The sequence below is a fragment of the Rhinatrema bivittatum genome, chromosome 17 (assembly GCF_901001135.1).
Source record: "Rhinatrema bivittatum chromosome 17, aRhiBiv1.1, whole genome shotgun sequence".
Taxonomy (NCBI): domain Eukaryota; kingdom Metazoa; phylum Chordata; class Amphibia; order Gymnophiona; family Rhinatrematidae; genus Rhinatrema; species Rhinatrema bivittatum.
The window spans coordinates 42,342,205-42,361,611 of NC_042631.1; the positions used below are offsets into that span (position 1 = coordinate 42,342,205).

The 19,407-nt window shown below is 44.2% G+C and overlaps 1 protein-coding gene across 1 annotated transcript in view; it reads left to right on the forward strand.

Moving 5' to 3' along the window:
- AP2A2 (adaptor related protein complex 2 subunit alpha 2) overlaps positions 1-19,407 on the forward strand; it is a 373,009-nt gene that overhangs the window by 341,392 nt on the left and 12,210 nt on the right. Inside the window, 5 exon segments of the mRNA XM_029582982.1 lie at positions 10,861-10,984; positions 12,858-12,910; positions 12,913-12,973; positions 15,597-15,666; positions 17,892-18,026. Of these exon segments, the coding sequence (XP_029438842.1) occupies positions 10,861-10,984; positions 12,858-12,910; positions 12,913-12,973; positions 15,597-15,666; positions 17,892-18,026 (443 nt within the window).

Below are 19,407 nucleotides of genomic sequence, written 5' to 3' on the forward strand. Positions count from 1 at the left end.
AATGGCGGTTCAACAGACTCTGGACCGCCTTCAGGCCATAGAGGCAATTGTGCCCGTCCCCTTCGCCGAGGTGGGCTCGGGGCATTATTCCATCTACTTCGTAGTTCCCAAGAAGGACGGGTCGTTTCGCCCCATACTGGATTTAAAGGAGGTCAACCGGTCACTCCGGGTCAGCCGTTTTCGTATGGAGACACTGCGGTCGGTAATTGCCGCAGTGCACCGGGGGGGAATTCCTGGCGTCCTTGGATCTGACGGAGGCGTATCTCCATATTCCCATACGTCCGGACCACCAGCGTTACCTTCGCTTCAAGATCCTCGGACAGCACTTTCAATTCCGGGCTCTGCCCTTCGGTTTGGCGACAGCCCCCCGGACCTTCACCAAGATTATGGTAGTGGTGGCGGCGGCCCTTCGCAAGGAGGGTATCTTAGTGCATCCCTACCTGGACGACTGGCTGGTACGGGCGAAGTCCTTCTCACATGGTCAGGCCTCGGTTGCCAGGGTCTTGGCGGTCCTGCGCTCCCTGGGCTGGGTCGTGAACCTTCCCAAGAGCTCACTCGTGCCATCGCAACGCTTGGATTTCCTGGGCGCGACTTTCGACACTCAGCAGGGCATGGTGTTTCTGCGTTCCGACAAGGCCCTCTCGTTAAGGGAGCACATACGTCATTTCGCGGCCTTGCCGGAGCCCACCGCTTGGAATTACCTGCAGCTCCTGGGAGTGATGGGCTCCACGATCGACATGGTGCCCTGGGCCTTTGCACACCTGCGTCCCCTGCAGGCGTCCCTGCTTTCTCGTTGGAAACCGGTCTCGCAGGAGTATCAAGTGATCCTGCCTCTCCCTCAGGCGGCTCGGGACAGCCTAAAGTGGTGGTTGGTTCCGGCTCACCTGGCTCGCGGCGTTTCGCTCGAAGTCCCCACTTGGGTGGTGGTGACCACGGACGCCAGTCTAGTGGGCTGGGGCGCCGTCTGCGATCGCAGCGCCACGCAGGGGCTATGGGCGCCGGAGGAGGCTCGGTGGCCGATCAACCGACTGGAGACCAGGGCGGTACGGCTAGCGCTCCGGCACTTCCTCCCTCTGGTTCGGAACAGGGAGGTGCGGATCCTTTCCGACAATGCGACCACCGTGGCCTACATCAATCGCCAGGGCGGAACGAGAAGCGAACACGTCTCCGCCGAAACCACGCTACTGATGGCATGGGCGGAACTACATCTCGTGCGGCTCGCGGCCTCGCACATAGCCGGGGTGGACAACATCCAGGCGGATTATCTCAGTCGGCAGCGCCTGGACCCCGGCGAGTGGTCCCTATCCGACGCCGCGATGAAACTCCTAGTTCAACGCTGGGGGATGCCGCGGGTGGACCTGATGGCGACGGCGTCCAATACCAAGGCCCCGCGCTTCTTCAGTCGCAGAAGGGAGCGAGGCGCGGAGGGAGTGGATGCTCTGGCACTCCCGTGGCCAGAGGACCAATTGCTCTATGTCTTTCCTCCCTGGCCCCTTGTGGGCAAGGTCATTCGCAGGATAGAAAGTCACAGAGGCCTCGTGATTCTCGTGGCTCCAGAATGGGCCCGACGTCCCTGGTTCGCGGACCTACTCCTACTGGCGGTGGATGGACCGATCCGGCTGGGTCACCTTCCCCGGCTCCTGCACCAGGGTCCTGTATTTTTCGACCAGGCAGAACTCTTTTGTCTTGCGGCATGGCTTTTGAGCGGCGGCGTCTCCGCCGCAGAGGATACCCGGAGGCGGTGATCTCGACGATGCTTAAGGCCCGCAAGCCCTCCACGTCCGTGGCCTATGTTCGAGTGTGGAAGGTCTTCGAGGCCTGGTGTGCCGGTCGGGACGTCCGGCCCACGGAGGCGACGGTCGCACTAATCCTTCAGTTCTTGCAGGACGGACTGGACAAAGGTCTCGCTTTTAATTCTCTCCGCGTACAAGTGGCGGCTTTGAATATCTTAGTGCGGAACACGTCCTCGCTCCTGCTCCATCCGGACATCGCCCGGTTTCTGAAGGGGGTTCAACACGTCCGACCGCCGGTCAGGGACCCCTGCCCCTCGTGGAATCTTAATCTAGTACTTCGGGCACTGGCAGGTGCTCCATTCGAACCACTTCAAGGATCCACACTTAAAGACCTCACGATGAAGACAGTCTTTCTTCTAGCGATATGCTCCGCTCGGCGTATCTCGGAGCTTCAAGCGCTATCCTGCAGGGAGCCCTACCTGCGTATTTCGGATGCCGGGATTTCGCTTCGCACGGTGCCAGCTTTCCTGCCAAAGGTGGTGTCATCCTTTCACTTGAACCAGACGGTTGAGATCTCGGCCTTTTCTCCAGAGGATTCTCGGACGCTTCGCCATCTGGATGTGAAGCGAGTGCTCCTCCACTACTTAGAGGTTACCAATGACTTCCGGGTATCCGATCATCTGTTTGTCCTCTGGTCGGGACCTAAGAAGGGTTCCGCCGCGTCGAAGACGACCATCGCCCGCTGGATTAAGGACGCCATCTCGGCGGCTTACATTGGTTCTGGACGAGACCCACCCAGGGGAGTTCGAGCCCACTCTACTCGCTCGCAAGCAGCATCCTGGGCTGAATCTCGTTCCGTGTCTCCGCAGGAGATCTGTCGGGCGGCGACTTGGAAGTCGCTGCATACCTTTGCCAGGCATTATCGGTTGCACCTGGCGCCTTCGGGATCCGGTCTCTTTGGGGATCAGGTCCTCCGAGCAGGGCTTTCAGGGGCCCACCCGGTTTAGGGAAGCTTGGGTACATCCCACCGTCTGGACTGATCCTGGTACGTACAGGGAAAAGAAAATTATTCCTTACCTGCTAATTTTCGTTCCTGTAGTACCATGGATCAGTCCAGACGCCCACCACGCTGGGATCTCAAGCTCCTGCTCGGGTTTTCGTCTGTATGGCTGTCTTGTTGGCTGCCTTTTCTTTCTTTCTTCCGCTAAGTTTCTTTCGAGGTTACAACTCCTCACAAGTTGACTGTTCCGACCTGAGTTGCAGGTCGTCTCGGTTATCGTTCTTGATGGTTTCTTTACGTCAGGTTTCTTGATCCACCTTGTTCCTTACATTGCTATTTTCAGCTTTGTTATCCATGATACTGAGCTCCAGCAGAGGGTGCGCTAGCATATGAGGTGCCACTCTCGAGCTCTGTTCTGACTCCATCTGCTGGACGGGGGACATAACCCACCGTCTGGACTGATCCATGGTACTACAGGAACGAAAATTAGCAGGTAAGGAATAATTTTCTTTTGCAGCTTTACATATGTCAACTATTGGCACTGAACAATAGTGTGCTACTGAGGTTGACATTGCTCTTACTGAATGCGCCTTTACTCGCCCTTGGTGAGGAAGGCCTGCTTTTACATAGCAGAACTCTATACAATCTGCTAACCAGTTGGAGAGAGTTTGTTTTCCCACTGCTTTACCTGGTTTATTTGGATCAAAAGAAACAGCGTTGGGTGGACTTCCTATGGACTGCAGTGTGATCTAGGTAATATGCAAGCGCACATTTACAGTCCAAAGTGTGTAAAGCTCTTGGGAAGAATGTGGGCAAGACTATGGACTGATTCAAGTGGAATTCCATAACTATCTTGGGAAGGAATTTTGGATGTGTACGGAGTACCACTGTCATGGAGGAATTTTGTATAGGGTAAAGTGCTTGCAACTCACTAACCCTTCTAGCAGATGTAGTGGCTATTAAGAAGATAGTCTTCCATGTAAGAAATTTAATATCGCAGGAATCCATGGGTTCAAAGGGAGAACACATGAGTCTTGTTAGCACTACATTAAGGTCCTATTCTGTGACTGGTGGTCAGTTTGGGGGTTTAAGGTGAATTAAACCTCTCATAAACCTACTAACAAGGGGTTGCACTGATATTGGTGCATCCCCTACGGTATTATGGTAAGCTGAGATAGCACTTAAGTGTACCCTTACGGACGAGGTCTGGAGACCAGAGTCTGAGAGGTGCCACAGATAGTCTAATAAAGATGTGGGGCAGGAGAAAGGGTCAATACCTTCTTGTGTACACCACATGGTAAATCTTTTCCACTTAGAACGATAGTTTTTTCGTGTGGAAGGTTTGCGTGAAGCTACAAGCACTTGAGAGACATTAGTTGAAAGATTGAATGGTTGCAGGATCAAGCTTTCAACATCCATGGTGTGAGGGATAGGGATTGAAGGTTGGGATGGCGCAACCTGCCCTGATCCTGAGTTATGAGAGTGGGTGCTGTGCCCAGGCGAATTGGTTCCCCGATGGAGAGATCGAGGAGTATGGGAAACCATACTTGTCGAGGCCAATAAGGGGCTATGAGTATCATGGACCCCTTGTCCTGTTGGAGCTTCACTAGAGTCTTGGCTATTAGCGATATCGGGGGATGCGCGTATAGAAGGTCTGAATTCCAGTGGCGAGCAAAGGCGTCCTTGGCTAACTGGTTTCTCTGCTTGTGCAGGGAGCAAAAATTGTCCACTTTGTGATTCAGTTCTGATGCAAAGAGGTCCACTGTTGGTTGACCCCAACATTGAAATATCCTGGTTGCTACGAAGGGATCCAGGGACCACTCGTGAGGTTGGAACTGATGACTGAGGCGGTCTGCCACTATGTTGTGAATGCCTGCCAGATAAGTGGCCCGGAGAAACATTGTGTGTTAAGGCCCAGTCCCAAATTTGTGCTGCTTCTTGACAAAGGAGATACGAGCCCGTACCTCCTTGTTCGTTTAGGTACCACATGGCTACTGTGTTGTCTGTCTGTATCAGGACAGTCTTGTGGGAAAGGCAGTCCTTGAACGCATGTAGCACATAATGTATAGCTCGAAGCTGTAGGAAATTGATTTGAAATGTTGCTTCGAGTTTTGTCAGAGTACCTTGAGTTTGAAGATGTCCTATGTGTGCTCCCCACCCTAAGGTGGATGCATCTGTAGTTAGTTACTTGCGGAATTGGTTGTTGGAAAGGTAAACCTGTGAGCAAGTTGTCTGTTTGTCCACCAGAGGAGCGAGGAACACAGTTGAGTTATTTGAATTGGAGAGGACCGTGGTTGAATGGCTTGTATCCACTGCACTCTCAGGGTCCTTTGAGTGACCGTCATGGCTAATCTGGCCATAGGAGTGACATGAACTGTGGAGGCCATGTGACCCAGAAGAGTGAGGCATTGATGGGCTGTCGCATGTGTCCGTGTGCATAGAGTCTGCTAATGAGGAGAGTGTCTGTGCACGGTCTTTTGGAAGGAAAGCTTTTGACTTTATGGTGTTTAATTCTACTCTGATGAATTGCAACAGGCGAGGTGGTATGAAATGGGATTTCTGGTAGTTGATTAGAAATCCCAATGAATGGAGTAGATTTATTATGAGCTTGAGAGAGTTGAGAGCTCCTTGCCTTGACTGGCTTCTGATGAGCCAGTCGCCAAGGTAGGGAAAAACGTGTACACTTTCATTGTGCAACTGAGCCGCTGCCACTGCCAGGCACTTTGTGAACACTCGAGATGCTGAGGCAAGTCCGAATGGCAGAACCCGGTACTGGAAATAATGACGTCCTACTAGGAATTGCAGATACTTGCGATGAGGAGGGAATATTGGTATGTGAGCGTAAGCATCTTGAAGATCCAGAGAGAGAGCCAATCTCGTTTTTGAAGTAGAGGTAGCATGGTGCCCAATGATACCATTCTGAATTGTTCCTTTCGTAGGTATTTGAGGTTCTGGAGGTCTAATATGGGATGTAGGCCTCCTGTCCTCTTTGAAATGAGGAAATATCGGGAGTAGAATCCTCTGCCCTGCTGAGGTCGGAGAACTGGTTCCATGGCCCTGGCTCTCAGAAGGGCGGATAATTCTTTTTGTAAAAGTGTGGGGTGATTCTTCACTGTCCAAAACGAGGTGGGTGGAGTATTGTTTGGCACAGTTAGAAAGTCCAGATGGTAACCTTGAGATATGATTGAAAGTACCCATTGGTCGGTAGTGATGTGCAACCAGTTTTGATGGAAGAAAGTGATCCGACCATCTACAGGTAAATTTGGGGTTGGATTGGCAGACAGGCTTCTGTTCTCTGGTGAGCTTTCAAAATCCCGAAGCCGGGCCGGTTTGCGGTGGAGGCTGAGCTCTAGGTGCTCTTGGTTGTCGGGCTTGTGCTCTTTGCGCTGGCCTTGAAGTCCTACCACAGGTTGCTAGAGGATATCATCTCCGTGGTCTATAATATGGTCTTTTGGAATCCTTCCTGGGAGGTCTACGAGCTGAAGGCTGGGATTCTGGTGGAACAGAGGAAAGCTGACGTAGAGTTTCCGAGTGCTCTTTCAGTTGTGAGACTGCCCTGCGTACCTTGTCTCCAAAGAGATTATCTCCTGTACAAGGAAGATCAAGCTTTTCTTATATTTCTGATCTTAAGTCTGAGGCTTTCAGCCAGGACCATCTGCGAGCACTAATGCCTGTGGCAGCCATCCTGGATGAAGTTTCAGAGCTTGTTGTATGCTGCTCTAATTTCATGTTTTCCAGTTTCCAGGCCTTTATAAATAATGTTGTTGAAAGAATCTTGGAACTGTTGGGGAAGAGATTCAGATAACTCTTGGAGTTTCCACAGATTACACTGGTACTGTCATATAAAGTTGGTAGGACGCAATTCTGGAAACTAGCATTGAGCCTTGGAACATCTTTCTGCCAATGGTATCCAAAAATATGTGTTCCTTTCCAGGAGGATTTGATGAATGTGGTTTAATCCTCTTAGATTTCTTTAGAGCTGACTCTACTACTACCGATTGGTGGGGCTTCTGAAAGCCAGGAATGTGCTGTACCAAATAGGTGGCATCAGTTCATTTATTCACAGGTGGTTATGGTACAAGGGTGTTCCCATAACCTGTGCTGTAATTCCACAATCACTTCATGTACTGGTATTGCCAGGACCTCTTTAGGTGGATCCACGAATTGCAATACCTCCAGTGTTTTCTGTCTAGTATCTTCTTCCGATACTAACTGGAAAGGGATAGTGTCAGCCATCTACTTAATGAAAGTAGAAAAAGAAAGGTCCTCTGGAGGGGACTTCCTTCTTCCCTCTGGAGGAGAAGGATCTGATAGGACATCCTCCGATGAAGAATCGGTATCTGGATCATCCCAAGTGTCCGAGGAAGGTAGACATGGAGGAGCCAATGGAGGATGGAAGGATGGCATCGAGGGTTTTACCGGTGGTCTCTATGGAAATAATGGAGAGAAAGTTGGTTTCGGATGAGAGATTCCCGATGGACCTGGTATAGGCTCAGGCATAGGTAGATCTTTCGTTATTTCTTCTCCTATAGGCTGTGGCGTCAGGGCATCGAGTGGTTTCACCGGAATGGAACAGATGAGTATCCAATTTTTCCAGTATTGGCGCCAAGAATGACATATCTGGCGTTGGTGCCGGCATTGGTGATGGAGTCGGAGCTGGCAATGGCAATGGAATCGACACCGGTGAAGGGATTGGCACCGACGATGGAACTGGCATCGAAAGTGGAATCTGCAGTGGCATCGAAGGCATCTCTCGGCGTGCATCTCGAACTGCCTGGCGGATATAACCATCCAGTTCCGCCCTTATTTTATTTATTTATTTTATTTATTTAACTTCTTTTACTATACCGACACTCAAGACCAGGTCTTATCGTACCGGTTTACATTAGAACAAGGGGAAAACCAATTAACGTAAAGTGGAAAAGAGAAGTTACATTAAAACAGGGAGAGTAAAAACATGGATGTCGGAAGATAGGACAGAATTAAGTAATTGAACAATAAGTTAACAAAATTACAAACTATAAATTAACATAAAACAATAAATTAATAATACAGAAACATGGATTATAATAGCTGATGAAGTCAGAGCAGCTATTGGGGGAGGGGGGGGCAGTGAAGGTTAAACCGGCCTCTCCACAGGTCCATGTGGAGGTACGGTTCCTGGCACCGATATTGGTGGGGATTGCCTAGGAGTCGGAGGCCCCGAGGGCAGTAGTGACTCCTCCCTCTGATGTTTGTTTCTTAAGAGTTGGTTCAATAGGTATCGAGGGAACTCCAGGCATCGTGTCTGAATCCGGAACTTGAGGCCTCCGATGTCTGTCTGTGCTTTTGTCTATGCTCGACGCCCTTTGTTTCGAGAATGGATATAGACCTTATCGATGACCGGAAAGGGGTTGGTGATGGTCGATCACCTGCTTCGTCCGGACGACGTTGGGTTTTTAGAACTACTTTTTTAACCGCTCCACCCAGAGACGATTGTGTTGAAGTTGAAGTCGACGGCATCAGTTGAAGATGAAAAAGATGCTCCATATTTTCCATATGCGCTCGCCTGCCCTTCGGCGTCATTTCAGCGCATTTCGGGCATGTCGACACATCACGTCTCTCGCCGAGACAGAGTACACATTCAATGTGCTGGTCCATTGTGGACATAGTGCGAGAGCAATTTGGGCACTTTTAAAACCCGGTAGCCATATTGAAGGCCGGACAGCCATTGACTACCTTCTGACTGGATTTAATCGATAACGGAATCGACTGGAAAATTCAAATCACTCACCGGAGATGAAAAAGAGGAAGACCCCTACGGGGGGATAACTTTTTCCGAATATTTTGTGAAATTTTTATAGTGTGAATTTACCACACAGGGCTCCTTACCCGCAAGGCTAATAGCAGAGCGGAAAAAAGACTGAAGGGAGACCCCTGTGGCTCAGGGAATTATAGCATGCTGGGCATTCTCAGTGGCCTCAGTGTGCCAGTCAAAAGTTTCTAGAAACTATGACAGTTTTCCTTGATAGGGCTCCGTCAGTGACGTCACCCATATGTGAGGACTAGCATCCTGGCTGTCCTGGGATAAAATACAATACAGTACTAGGACAGAAATTTTGTACGTGCGTGACCACCTAGAGAATCATTTACATAGATTGTCATGTCAACAGCATGATAGATTATTCCTAAACTACCCTGATTATTTCTCCAAGGTGGGGCCCATTTACCATCACTTTTAGATAGTCCTTTGTTCTGTTAAAATCTTGCTGGTCAGGGTAATTATCACTGGCACTTTAAATATTTTATTTTAGATATTTTGTTATTTTATGTGCCCTGATGTAAACCATTATGATGGTAAATTACTTAATGACGGTATATGCTATTAAATAAATAAATAAATAAATAAATAAATAAATCTTAGGCTGTGTTTATAGATACTTCTGTTAATGGAGCCCTGTAGTGACAGTCTAGCCTGAGGTTCCAACCGTTGCCTTCTGCTTTTGTGACCCTATGATTAGGCATCACAAATTGTTGCCAGCTTCAGCTGCTGTCCAGGTGTCCTTGGAATTCCTGCAAGTCAGGCTCAGTAGGACATTTAAAGTTCACATAGCCAGGAAGGCTAAGATAGCAGAGGATTCTGGGTCAGTTGACATCTCCATGTTGGTCTCAAGCTCAGGCACACATATCACATCCCTAAATTGAATTACAGTAAATAAGGGTGTTTAGTACCAATATTTTAAATGCTTAATTAACCTGTTTTGTTTTGTTTTTTTTTATAAAAGGCTTCTGTGGCCACAGCCTTTATTTGGCCTTTAATGTTAACTTCAGTCAAAATTGGCAAAGTAAGATCTCCCATTTTTATATATCCTTAGGAAAAGAGCTACTCAGCCGAAGTACCTTGGTTTTCTGAAGATTCAAAACCAATTTGTTGGTACTCATGCATAGATTAGCTTTCTCTAAATCTTCAAAAAATACTACCAAAGGAAGACTTTCATCAGAATGATATTGCAAAATTAGCTGTATATCAACATAGATGCAATAGCTGATTCCATGTATTGACAATAGAAGTTTCCCTAATAGTTGAAGATACAGTATATGTTAAAACAGAAAATGTTGAACCTTGAGGAACAGTAGTCTGTAAACGCTTCCAAGCAGAACATTTATTACCCATTTGTATTTGTTTAACTCTGGAAAAAAGAAACAAATCATGCCACCTAATCCAGAAGCACTGAGCTGGGCCATTAAAATCATGTGACATGTCAAATGCAGAAGAAAATAAGGAAAGATGAGTGGTGCATGAACTGGATTGCATGATTGTATTCACACCAAATAGGGTTCTAAGAATGCATGAAGACTGATATATCTACAGTTCAGAGAAGGCCACATTATGTGTGCATTCAAACTTAATATATATTTGTTTATCCATAAAGTGTCTATAGAGCTACATGTCCTGGTATGCAAGCTGATTTTATCCCTGCACATGAATGAGGATATAGTTCTCTTTGTTTAAGGCCCTATATTAAGTGATCAAAATTGCATATGCACACATGGCATGAGAGAAAACCAGGATTGTCTGTCTGTCTATCTAAACATGGAGCTCTATAGTCACCTTCTTCATCCAGGTCTCTGGATGAAGTTAGCAGATAATGTGCATGCTTTTGATTTTATATAAATGTTGGTCAGAGTAAATTTGTTATACAGTAGATATGGTTTTTAATTGTCACAAACTGTAAAATTTTTTCAGAGCTCATGGTTTAAAATAACCTTATTATATGCCACATAAAAACTGTGTGAAATAGGGAGACAGGAGAGTTGGGTGCAGATGGGAGGAAAAGCTTGTACATCCTTCATGATTTTTCGTTAATCCTGCTGCTAGGCATATGTCTTGTAGTGTTTATTTCCTCAGTAGTTTAGTGGCATTTTGTGATATCGAGCTATTCTGTCCCTGAGCTGAAGTAAAATAGGGGAATGTGCAAGGGATTACACACATTCACATGCATGTTTTGTGCACATATTTGTAAATTCCTTGTGCTGAATGTAGTCTAAGCAACCCATAGCACTTTTTAGATATGTTTGCTTGTTCTTCCATGTGTGCAGAGGTATTACAATCCTATGAAAGGAAACCTTTTCTTAACTGCCTTTCACATCTGAACCTGCAGACCAAGCCAGTGGACCCTACTGTGGATGGGGGTGCTCAGGTACAACAGGTTGTGAACATTGAGTGCATAACAAGTTTTTTGGAAGCCCCAATCCTAAATATTCAGTTCAGGTAATGCTTGTTTTGTTAATTTTATCCCCATACGTTTTGTAAAAGTATGACTGGCTTTAGAAGATTGTCTTCTGAATTTTCAAATTGTGTGCAATAGAATTTTTACCATGAATATCATTCTGATACTGATAGTCCTCTTTCCTTGTGCAGGGTCTGGATTCAGCAGATCTTACTAACAACTAATGTATCTATACAGTGTTTTTTGGATCGTGATACCTCATAATAAGTAAGGCCTCTCGATTTTTTTCAGAGAGTGCTCTTAAAGAAACATGTCATATTTCAAGCGTTTCCCTTTAAATGGTTTTTACGCTGAACAGACTTGTTTTTATCGTTATAATCACAGGTATCAACAATCAGAGATCTTAGGAATATTTTTTCTAGAACTTTTTGTTTATATATTCTTATATTTTAATAGAATTAGATGAGAACAGAGTACTTATCATTTTATGCGCTTGGCTCGCTGTGATGACTGCTTTTCTGAAAACACCGGTTCTTACCGGTGTTTTCAGAAAAGCAGTCATCACATCTATTAAAATATAAGAATATATAAACAAAAAGTTCTAGAAAAAATATTCCTAAGATCTCTGATTGTTGATACCTGTGATTATAACGATAAAAACAAGTCTGTTCAGCGTAAAAACCATTTAAAGGGAAACGCTTGAAATATGACATGTTTCTTTAAGAGCACTCTCTGAAAAAAATCAAGAGGCCTTACTTATTATGAGGTATCACGATCCAAAAAACAGCGATGTTATGATGTTCCCTTTGTATTGACTAGCAACATTACATCATACTTTATACAGTTACTGGTGATTTTCTATACAGTGTTTGTCATACTTATACAATTTGCACTGGTCTTTATGTCCCCTGGATCATTCCTTTGTCTTCCTTTGTTATTTTCTTGAGTTTAATGCTTGGAACTGTAATGTGGAAATTTTTCAACTTTTATAGAAGAAAATAATCCATGCAAATAGTCTTGGATATATTAAGATCACAGTCTAGCTGGTTTGTGTGCATATAGAGCATGTTATTCCAGCGTTTGGAGAAAAGTTTTGTCCATAATTCTGTAAGGATAAGAGATGCATGTTATTTTTGAAGAGGAGGGGTTATAACTTGGCACATGGGCAAAGCTTGCTAGACTAATAAAAACATGTCTCTTTGAAAGTATTATTTCAGGTATACCCCCGATTGTTAAGTACAAGGACCCAGGGTAGTTTTTGCACGTTTTCTATTTGCTTCTAATTTGGACTGAAAAGTGCAGAGGTCTTCAGACTTGATAGCGAGAGCCCTCTAACGTTTCCACATGTAATCTGCTCCCTCACCTGTAGCAGCAGTGGAAACTTATTCCTTATTTGAATCCTTGAGTTTGGAAGTCATATACACTGTATTCACAAATAGTTAAAACTTCCAAATTATGAATGTTTGTTTGACTGTCAGTTTCCCCCTTCTACCTTTTTGGACTTCCAGCTCAGTTGGAACTAGCCTCAACCGGGTTTACAGTGCCATGAAACTTCCTTTGCAACTATCAAATTTTTCCCCCATTTTTAAACATTCTCTTCCTATTATCTATCATGGCTGTTGCAACAACAGACCTCAGCCAAGGGCCACAGACAGCAGCTCCTGTGGTACATTGCATGTGTGTGCCCTGAGTCAGAACATTAGTTGGTGCTGTTGGGTTATGACTGGAACTCACTTCAATCTCCTGGGGGCTGTGAATGCAACCTCTGCAGTATCCCAAGGAGCAGAAGATAATCTCAGAAATCAAACCCAGACCTCCTACATGGCAGCAGATAGCACTGCCATGGAGATGTTTCTTTTGCTTTACTCTTTTTTTTTTTTTTTTTTTTTTTTTTTTGCGTTTGTCACTATGTAGATATGGGGGAACCTTCCAGAACATCTCTGTAAAGCTGCCCATCACACTGAACAAATTTTCCAGCCCACTGAAATGTCCGGCCAGGACTTCTTCCAACGTTGGAAGCAGCTCAGCAGGTACTTTAAGAACAGGAACCATGCAATGTGCTTACAGGTAACTTGGTGTCGGCTTTCCAGAATATAAGAACATAAATGCCATACTGGGTCAGACCAGTGGTCCATCGAGCCCAGCATTTTTCTGCAGCAATGGATAGTCTAGGTCACACTTGGAAGTACCCAGCAGATCTTTGTTGCTAGTGCCCAGAAGTGGTGGTGATCCCCAGATTTACATGGTTAATAGCTGCTACTGAATGTGTTCTGCAGAAAAGTGTCTACCCTTTTTAAACCCAGTTATACTACTAGCCTTGACCACATCTTCCAGCAATAAGTTCGTAGAAGAATTGTATATTGACTGAAAAAAATTCTTAAATTTGTTTTAAATCAGCTACCAGTTAATTTCATAGTCCTGATACTATTTAAAAGGGTAAATGACCATTGCCTATTAACTTGTTCCACACCATTCATGGTTATGGTTTTTTGAATGTTAGATCTTTCATCTCTTCCCTAAGCTTTAGAATCATAACCTGTTGAGCCTTTTTTTCATAGGGGAACCATTCATACCCTGTATGTTTGCCCTTCTCTGTACCTCTTCTAGTTACACCTTATCTTTTGAGATGGGGCAACCAGAGATGCGCAAAATACTCAAGGTGCAAATCCACCGTAGATCTATAGAGAGGCATTATCAAAGAAGCATGTCAGCAGAAAAAGACCACTTGGTCTATCTAGTCTGCCCATCCATACAAAATGGGCAGTTCTAAAAATCCCTACCGCTTCGTCAGAAATCCCATGAATTCAGCTACTACTGAATCTGTAGCTCTTGTCTCCATCACCTCCAGTGGAAGGTTTTTCCTTAAATCACCACTTTTTTCCTAGAGAAATACTTCCTTAGATTACTCTCATCTCATGGTCCCTTGTTGCAGAGCCTCCTTTCTGTTGAAAGAGGCCCACCTCATGTGTGTTGGTACATTGGAGGTATTTAATTGTCTTATTTCTGCTATCCTACCTTTCCTGTAGGGTATTCATGTCTAGATTTGTCTGTCCTCATATGCTTTATAGTGATGACCACAGACAATCTGTTTTTTCTCTGTTCCTTTGTGAATAATTCCTATATGCATTTTTTTAAATCACTGCTGTACACTTTGCTAGGGATTTTGATGTATTGATTGCGGTGACTCCAGTTTCCTTTTCCTGAGTGGTAGAAACCCAGCATTGTGTACATATATCAGCTTGTTCTCTTGAGTAGCCGCTCTCTCATGTACTTCTTCTCACCTTTCATCTTGTTCCTATCATTCCCTACCCCTTACCCTGTTCTATGTACTTTCCATTCTATACGTTGTTGATGTAAACCGATATGATGTCCCCACTAATATCGGTATAAAAAAGTTAATAAATACATACATATAGTTCGGATTGTTTTTTCCATGTGCAGTATTTTGCACTTGTCCACATTAGATTGAATCTGTCATTTTAGTTGCTCAGGTCGTCCTGCAATTCATTTATTTATTTATTTACAAACTTTTCTATACCGTTGCTAAGTTAAATACCATCGCAACGGTTTACATGTAGGCACATATTTAATGTAGGTAAAAGTGTACTATAGTACATTCTAACAGGTGCCGTCAAAGGTTCGGTTACAATATATCATTAGACATAGTCATTTAGTGAAGTAGTTCATGACCAATTGTACCAAGGTACTTGCACCGGTAGTTTTATCACACATAGTATTATAATTATGCTTTATTGTGGTGTAGCGTTCATAGACTAATCTACTATACAGTCCTAAGGACTGTGTGTCTGTGCCTTTCTGTCTTTTCCTGAAATATTTCTCTCTTCTCCTGTCTCTTTGTAAAATGCTTGTTTAAAAAGCCATGTTTTTAAGCTTTTCTTAAATGTCTTGAGATCACTTTGCAGTCTGATCTCTGGAGGCATTGTGTTCCAGATTATGGGTCCTGCTAGTGATAGGGCTCTTTCCCTCACTTGGGTCAGTCTTGCTGTTTTAACTGAAGGAATGGCTAGGAGGGCTTTATTTGCTGAGCGGAGGTTCCTGTGTGGAGTGTGTACCCGTAATGCTGTGTTTAACCAGTCTGTTTATATTTTAACTACTTTGAATAATTGTCATCTGCAAATTTGATCACCTCACTCTTTTCCAAATCATTAATAAGTTAAACAGCAGCAGTCCTTGTACAGATCCCTGCGGCACTCCACTATTTATTTTGTGTAAGGAAAATTCCATTTATTCCTACTATTTCCTAAGACATTGCTTCCTATTACAAGACTTCTAAATTTCCTCAGAAGTCCCTCATGAAGGACTTTATCAGATGCCTTCTGAAAATCCTCATACACTATAGTGACAGTTCAGTTATCCACATGTTGATTTAAACCTTTCCAGAATTCTAATAGGTTAGTAAGGCACAACCTTCCTTTAGTTTAATAATTTTCCATGCTGGCTCTTCCCTATTTATATTTATTTTATTTAAAGTTTCTTATATTCCACTTATGTAGAACTTTTTAAGTACGTTCTAGGTAGACACATACAACATTACAACTAAAACACAAACTAAATAAAAGCCATGCTTATCCCTGTACCCAGAAATTCTGTTCTGACCACCACTCACCTGTTCATTTTTCTTGTTTCCTGCAGCCCACAGCAAGAAGTACAGAATATTTTTAAAGCAAAGCATCCAATGGACTCTGAGATCACAAAGGCAAAGGTAGGAAGAATGATGCCATTGTAACATCTTGCCTAGTCTCCATCAACTCCCTACTAACCGACATGCACCTTGCTCTCAACACAACCAAAACCGAACTACTCTTTATATCCAAGCAACCTGAACACGATTCCTCCACCACACCACCGCACCCCTACATCTCCCCCACACTACCCCCCTCCGTAAGAGACCTGGGAGTCACCCTTGACCAACACCTGAATTTCAAGCCACACATCAAGTCCCTCCTCAAAGCAGGCTTCTACAAACTCCAGATCCTCAAAAAACTCAAGCCCTTACTCCACACTCAAGACTTCAGATTAGTCCTACAGTCCACCATTTTCTCCAAAGTGGACTACTGCAACGCCCTCCTACTAGGCCTCCCATTCTCCACCATCAAACCCCTTCAAACTCTTCAAAACGCCATGGCTCGAATCCTTACTAACACACGTAAAAGAGAGCATATCACACCCATCCTAGTAGACCTACATTGGCTGCCCATCCAGTTCCGCTCCCAATACAAAACCCTTACTATTCTTCACAACACCCTCTACAAAAACAACTCCCCCTGGCTTAAAGAAATGCCCCACTTCCACCTCTCAACCCGCCAGACTAGATCCACCTCCACAGGCACCCTTCACACCCCCCCCCCCTCAAAACTGCCCGCCTATCCACCACCAGAGAAAGAGCCTTCACCATCGCAGGCCCCGCCCTCTGGAACTCCCTCCCCACACACCTCCGTCTTGAACCCTCCCTAACCATCTTCAAAAAAGGCATTAAGACCTGGCTCTTCAGACAGGCTTACCACTATTCCAGCCCCTCGTAGTCTACCCCCATGAAACCCCCCTAGTCGCTCCCCCCGTCTCTCCCCAGTCTCACCACCCTGAAACCACCCGAGTCTCACCCCTCTACCCACCCATACCCCCCCTCTCACCCTCCCTCCCCTCACCCTTCCCTATACCCCCCGCCCACCTCTCACCTCATCGCCACCTATCTACCGTGCTCCACTGTATCTCCAGTTAAAACTCACAACCTTTGTCTAAATCAAGATACCGTTATTACCTGCTGTAACTGCTGTAAATAAGCTAATATTTTATATATATATGTTTAATTGTTTAATAAGTTATCAATATAATCCACCATAACTGCAGTAATTAAGCTTTCATATATATCATTATATAATCTATTTATCCTTCATTAACCGCTGTAATAATCAACCATGTTTCTAACCTCGTTAAGCAACCTCTCTTGTAAATACTGATACGTTCCTTGTACCTTTCTCAGCTGCTGTATTTCCTCCTTTACCTCTCTCCCCCCTCTCCCCCCCCCTTTTTCGCTCCTGCTCCACTCCCCCACTCCCTGTTTTTTGTAATTTCCTCCTTTCTCAAGTTTATTGTAAACCAGCGTGATGTGCTTGCACGAACACCGGTATATTAAAAGCTGTTAAATAAATAAATAACATAGTAGGATCCATGTAATATGAATTTAGATTTTTATTCAATAGACCTTGCAGCAATGAAATAAAATATGACCAGAATGTGCATGACAGTGAGATGTGACTTGGGAATGTAGAATGTAGATCAGTGCATTACACTTGTGTATTAAGTTTGATATCTTTTAGGTTACATTTTAATTATTTTATAAACGTTTAATATATATAAAGGACAGGGAGCTTAATAGGCACTGTCTAACTCTGGCATCACAACACATTTTTTAAATAAAATAATTTGAGCTGAGCCATTTTGATAGCTCAAAAATTACTGTCATTGCCAAAGGAATCTGAGTTTGAGAGAGATGGCTCTGCTTCTACCCCTTCAATCTCAGTGCCTAGGATGTACCCCTAGAGGAGGCAAATGGAAGCATGCATGAGCTATATCACACTGGTTCCTTTCTGATGAAAGTGCATCTGAAGCCAGGGTCTCTAAGATTCCTGATTTACAGTCCTCAGTTTGGGAAGAGAGAATGAGATTACCCACCTTAAAATATTTGACCTGTATTTTTGCATTCTTTCAGTGTTTGCTTTGTACTTGAAGGGTGTTCTCTGACTCACCTTCTCTGGCTTGTCCTACAATACCAACTGTATCTGTAATATGTGAGCATTATTATTATAGTACCGCCACTTGGTTTGGGACAGACAACCCAGGATCGAGAAGGTTGTAGAAGATTCGGTTAATGTGTAGGACAGGGGGAGACAGACCCCAGTAAATGAGTTTCTTGCTTCTTTTGGGTAGATCATTGGCTTTGGTGTTGCCCTTCTTGAAGAAGTGGATCCCAATCCATCAAATTTTGTAGGAGCTGGAATTATACACACACAGTCTACCCAGATTGGATGTTTGTTGCGTCTTGAGCCCAATACACAGGCACAGGTAAGTGAATCCATATCTCTGATATATTGTGAAAAAAATTTATGGCATCAGCCAAGTGTCAGTATTTCTCCACTCTAAAAGTCTGCTGCTCCCATCCTTCTTCCATGCTCTGCCTTCAATACCACTTTTCCTCGATAGTTTTGTTTACGCTCTTCTTTGGAATTCAAATTTTTATTGAAAGAATAGAATTTCCATTCAATGCATGTACAATATAAGACAAGCAATACAAACCAAAACGAATGCTACATCAGAATGTTGTGGAGACTGCTATACATAAGCAACAATGGCATTACAAACGATTCATCCACCTGTAATTTATGTATCTTCTGCACTTTTTAGCCACTCTATTTGCCTTTAAAGATTCTATACCTCTCTTTCGGTTAAAAAATCCTAATTGTTAAATACCTCCCCACTGTTACTGCTCTGTACATTAGAAGCAACCACTTTTTTTTGCTGTGGTAATTGATAGGGCAGATTCAGAGGTTAGAAAACTGTGGCATGTTTGCATAGTGTTTGCATTTAATTTGCATAGTAAAACCAAAATGCTCATGTATTGGTTTGTGGAATCCCATTGTGGGGTTTTTTTTTTTTTGATAAATGCTTGATGCATTAATGGTGGGGGTGGAAGGGGAATAGAACAAGGAGCTAAGAGAAACAGATAAGAATGAGAGAAAAAATGTGTGAGGCTTGCTGGGCAGACTGGATGGGCCATTCGGTCTTCTTCTGCCGTCATTTCTATGTTTCTATGTAAATGTCAAATTCATTTTGTATTTGCATATTAATGCTGAAGAAGCTTTACAATACCCTAAAAAGGAAGGTGACTTCTACAAATTGAGCTGCTTGAAACTTGCAGTTCTTTCTCAGTCTTGAGCCTTTGCTTATAAGTTAGTTCTCCATCAGCAAGCAGGGCTGAATTAGCCATGACATGTGGGTGATGTCATCCAACAGCACCAAACGGATCCATCTCTCTAGATCAGTAAAGTTTTACTACTGAGAATGTGTAGGATTTCCTACTTTTTTTTTTGCCGAGCTTCTGCTCGAATGTGTACCCCAACTGCTAAAGCAGAAAATTAGAAAAAATTAGTATTCATTAAACATAAAATGTTTTTGAAGTTGCTTTAAAACAGCATGTTTTAATGTTACCTAAAAAGTTAAAATAAAGAAATATTGAAAAATGTCCAGCTCCATGAAGGCCACAAGATGTAATTTGCCATGTCCTCGACATCTACTACAGGTGCCTGGGTCCAGATCATGATTAAGCTAACTGTTACATTTGCAGTCTGTCTTCTACATTCCAGCAGAACAGGGCTTGGAAGATGGTGGAACCTTGCTGACTGATATTGAGCTGTTCGTGCACCCAGAGTGGGGCCACCTCAGGTTC